This window comes from Diabrotica undecimpunctata, chromosome 11 (genome assembly GCF_040954645.1).
Source record: "Diabrotica undecimpunctata isolate CICGRU chromosome 11, icDiaUnde3, whole genome shotgun sequence".
Taxonomy (NCBI): domain Eukaryota; kingdom Metazoa; phylum Arthropoda; class Insecta; order Coleoptera; family Chrysomelidae; genus Diabrotica; species Diabrotica undecimpunctata.
In genome coordinates, this window is record NC_092813.1 from 13,667,116 (window position 1) to 13,672,190 (window position 5,075).

General features: G+C 29.8%; 1 protein-coding gene across 1 annotated transcript; it reads left to right on the forward strand.

Annotated features, from left to right (window-relative positions):
- Positions 1-962: 962 nt before the first annotated feature.
- On the forward strand, positions 963-1,562 carry LOC140452694 (uncharacterized). Its single transcript, XM_072547014.1, has one exon. The coding sequence runs from the start codon at positions 963-965 to the stop codon at positions 1,560-1,562; it is 600 nt and encodes a 199-aa protein (XP_072403115.1).
- The last annotated feature ends 3,513 nt before the right edge of the window (positions 1,563-5,075 follow it).

Below are 5,075 nucleotides of genomic sequence, written 5' to 3' on the forward strand. Positions count from 1 at the left end.
CAGTAAACTACACAGCCAACAAACAAGTATGGAGGACTTTTGCTATTTTTAAAGAAGAATTGAGAAAGTGAGACAAGGAACCAATATCAACCTAGTTTTCTTACCAGCCAACTGCAAAAATATCTTGCGGATTATGGACCAAGGAATCCTAAGAAGTTTAAAAGGCCGTTTTTGGAAACAGCTTTTTAAAATAATGATTTTTTGTATGGACAATGGGGAACCAGTGAACATTACCATTCTTAACGCAGTTCAGTTTTTAGACAATATGTGGAGTGCGGTTACGTCAGTGACAATTGGTAAGTGTTTTCGTCAAGCTAAATTGACTGTAGTTTCTCCTGACATTCAAGATGTTAACGAGGATGACGAAATGCCTTTGTCAGAGTGGATACAAAAATTTAATGCAAACTAGAGAGAAGTTTTAAGTGATATAGAAATTATGGAACAAGTGTAAAATGTGGAAATGAATGTTGATGAAGATAATGAAGAAGAAGAAGACGGCGTTGATTGTCCTACAGTCCAAGAAGCAATGAGAGCTGCTGAGACCATAATATCCAGATTTTATCAGTTCAGGGAGGCATCCAAAATTACCAAAGAAGCAGCTCAGATTAAGGATATTACAGAAAATATCCTTAATAATATCTTTATAATAGCTTTATTTTTCGGAAATGTTGTGTAGAAGAAAATAACTGACTCTTTTTAGCATTAGAGAACTCTTTTATAAAAAATGTAAGTTTCATATACATTATATGTTTTATTTCTTATTTTTTTGTACCCTAAATGCAGCTTTAATAATAAATAGGATAGGATATAATAGATAGGATAGATGGCGCTGAACGAGTAAGAGTGTGTGTTTAAGTCTAGCTCCGAGAAAACCTAAGTTATTTACGGTAAATTGCATTCATTTTAATAGTTTTTCAGTACTAATTAGTGTAGTGATACGTATAAGTTATATAGTTTAAAGAATGCCATCAACAAGAAATACTCCTAAAACAATCAATAAAAATGTTGTAGCACGTGTTGAGAAACTTGAAGAAGCTTTACAACAAGGTATGAAGGATCTAAGATCTCAAGTAACCAGTAATATCTCAGGTACCCAAATAGATTTTATAAATAAATTTGAGCAAAATATGTTAGAATTAAGTAATTCCGTCAAAGAAGAATTAAATAAAGTGCAAAAACTTGTAATTCAAAACCAAAATAGCATTGAATATCTAAAACAAGACAAACGGCTTAAATCCCTTATTATCAATGGTGTCGATGAGAAAGAAAAAGACGACCTACCTGATGTTATTACAAATATAATCAACAATAAACCTATCTTGTCAACCAATTTAGTTGATTGCTATCGACTAGGTAAAAAACGAAATTTGGATAAGAGGCCAAGACCGGTAGCCGTTGTGTTTGTAAACAGATGGTTGAAAACAAAAGTGTTTAATCAGAAGAAAAATCTTAAAGGTTGCAGTGTCGTGATTAGTGAAATGCTTTCTCCTGATTGTCAGGAATTATTAAAAAAAAGTGAGGACATCTGTGGGTACCAAAAACTGCTGGACATATCAAGGTAAAATATATGTATCACAAAATGGGTCAAAGAAGCTTATATTATCTGAAAACGACCTTGCTTTATTATAATTTAAATTTATTTTCATATATGTTGGTTTGCAATTAGAGTTAATATTATTATTAGTTATAATGGTATATCTTGGGGATAGATTTTGGCATATAGGTACTTACTTTATTTTCATTTTTCTTTGAACATTTTATTTTTGTTTCTTTTTTAATTATTGCTTTAATTATCTGAACTTAGGCGAATTAAATTTATTTACTGTTAGGTTATTTTCTTTAAGCTTCAATTCAAATTTAACTGTACATCTTGAGTTATTTAGTAAAAAATCCTTAGTTTATACTGTGTTTTGAATTAAAGAGTAATATCTATATATTTTTTTACACTGTTAATACATCACCATGTGAATTACTGTTTATGCAAATAATAATCATCTACAAATTTTGCTTAAATTATTTACATAATCGTTTGTACCAATTTAGTAAGGATCTAATCTAAGCTTAACATGAGTAGTTTAAAGTTTGCTCATATAAACTCTAGATCGCTAGTTGCGCATTTTATTGATGTAAAAGAACTTATTTTGAAAAATGATTTAGATATTTTGGGTATACGTGAAACATGGTTAAAGGAATCAATATCCAGTAAAAACATTAATATACCTGGCTATAACTTTGAGCGAGTCGACAGGAATAAAAATGACACAGGTGGAGGTGTAGGTATTTACATAAAATGTAATATAAATTATGTGCTGATTAAGTCATCAAATGAAATTGAAAAGATATGGTTAAAACTCTCTCTTCGTTATGAAACACTAGCTATTGGTGTTTTATATAATCCTTATGGAGCATTTTATAAAACTTTCTTTGGAGTTTTGGAAACAACTTTATCATCAGTACTGCCAAGTGTAGATCATTTACTCTGTTTGGGCGATTTTAATGTTCATCTGTTAAATACCAATAATTATTCCACACAGTTCATTACAGATGTATTAGATGGTCTTGGACTAAGGCAGATGGTAAATCAAGCAACTAGAATCACCCAGTTCACATCGACTCTGCTTGATTATGTAATCACATCTACTGAGGATAAAATCTTGTCTATTGAAGTAAAACATATCCCAGAAATAAGCGATCATGAATTGGTTGTTTTAAAATTTGGTTGTGATGTCAAATCTAATACAAATAAATTTATTACTACTCGGAATTTCAAAAATTTAAATTACAGTTAATTTAAATCGTATCTGGAATCTACACCGCGGAGAATAATTTATGAATTGCCAGATATGGACAGTAAAGTCGATTTTCTCTCTAATAATATCACTACTTTACTTCACATACATGTTTCATATCAGACTTTTAGAATCTCAAAGAAATATGCTCCATGGATAACTAATGCCATCAAGCAATTAATATTAGATAGGGTAAAGCACTTACTACTTACGAGGTTACTAAAAATATAAATCAATTGAATGACTACAAAGTATTGCGTAACTTAGTAATAGCCATGACTACGAGGGAGAAAAAATCATATTTTAAAAACATACATGATCAATCTTCTAAAGATATGTGGAATAATTTAAAATAGTTGGTAAATAATTGCAAAACCAAAAATAACTTTAAAATAAAAAACGTGTGGAATGCAAACGAGATAAATAAACACTTTATTAAAGTCATACCAAACATAAAAGCTTACATTGATACACAAATATTCTATGAAAACAACTTTAAGTATTCTCTCAGTTCTTGTCTTAACTTTAAACCAGTATCTGAAATTAATATTTTGCATATTATTATTAATATTAAACGTAAAACTATTGGTGATGATGGTATTAAAATATTAACGCTGCAACTGTTTATTCCCTTTCTTCTACCGTAGATCACACATATCATTAACTGTTGCTTAACAAATTCAATTTTTCCCAGTAAATGGAAATGGGCACATATTATTCCTTTACCGAAGACTAAAATTACAGAAAGCATTAAAGAGTTAAGACCAGTAACTGTACTGCCTACATTATCTAAAATTTTGGAAAAGGTAATCGATATTCAGTTACAAACGCATTTGAAAAATAATAACATAATCTCTACGATGCAGTCCGGTTTTAGGTCCAGATATAGCTGTCTTTCTGCTTTATTAAATATTACAGATGATATTTTTAGAGCCTATGACCAAAACAAAATATCAATTCGAATTCTTCTAGACTACTCAAAAGCTTTTGATACAATTAACCATAATTTGTTATTCTCTATTTTAAAATATATTGGTCTAGAAGCGAGAGCAGTTAATCTAATGAAATCCTATCTTTCTAATAGATGTCAAGCAGTAAAACTTAATCAAAATATTTCTCCATTTCTAGATCTTAATACTGATGTGCCTCAAGGATCTATATTAGGTCCAATTTTATTCTCTATACACACATTTAATTTTCCTTCTGTGTTTTTGTCCTGTTCACAACATTATTATGCAGACGATACCCAACTCTATATGTCATTTTATCCAAATGAGTGTAATCAAGCGGTAAATGCAATAAATCATGACCTTCTTCAGCTGCAGATTTTTTCTCAAAATCATTGTTTAAAATTTAATACAATTAAAACTCAGGGTATCATTTTTGGGAGGAATCTCTATAGGAAAATATTTTTATAGAATTATGCCAATCAAATTATCTTAGGAAATGACAATTTAATTTTTAGCAAAAAGATTAAAAGCCTTGGGGTTTGGTTCGACGAAGATTTAAGGTTTACATATCATGTAAGTATTTGTTTACAACGAGCTTACGCCGTTTTAAAATTACTGTAACAAAGCCGCAATTTATTAAGTAGGGCCACAAAGTCATTATTATGTAATGCTCTGGTATTAAAAAAATTAAAGTATTGTGACGTGCTTTACAATGCGTGTCTCACTGAATTTGATTAATGGAGAATACAGAAATTGCAAAATTCTTGTTTGCGTTTGATTTTTGGCATCAGGAAATTTTAAAGGATAAGTCATGTTTTCACTGTAGTCAAGTGGCTAAATATGAAAAATCGTCGGAAACTCCATGCTTTATGTTTTTACCACGAAATAATTCAAGAGAGAGTTCCACCATACCTGTACAATCGAATAACTTATAGGACGGAGGTTCATAATCTTAATCTTAGACACAAGAATACCCTCACTTTACCTAAACATACAACATCCTTTTTTAAACGTTCATTTTCATATTCAATTGCTTGCAATATTAACAGTTTGTCCTAAAATATTAAAAATCTGTCTAGACTTAAGTTCAAGAGATTAATTTATGAGCAGTTGTTCGCTGAACAGTAATTTAAAAATTTAAGAATTAAAAAAAATAAATACTTTATAATTAATAAATTTAATATGTACTTAATATTTTTATGTTTTATTGTAAATACAATTTCATTCTTTAGATATAGTCTATCTATCCTATTTTCGGGGGGTTAGGTGGAAGAGCAGTTGTGTGCCACAGAATCTGGTCCTACTGATATTATATTTCATTGTAAAGAAAATTTAA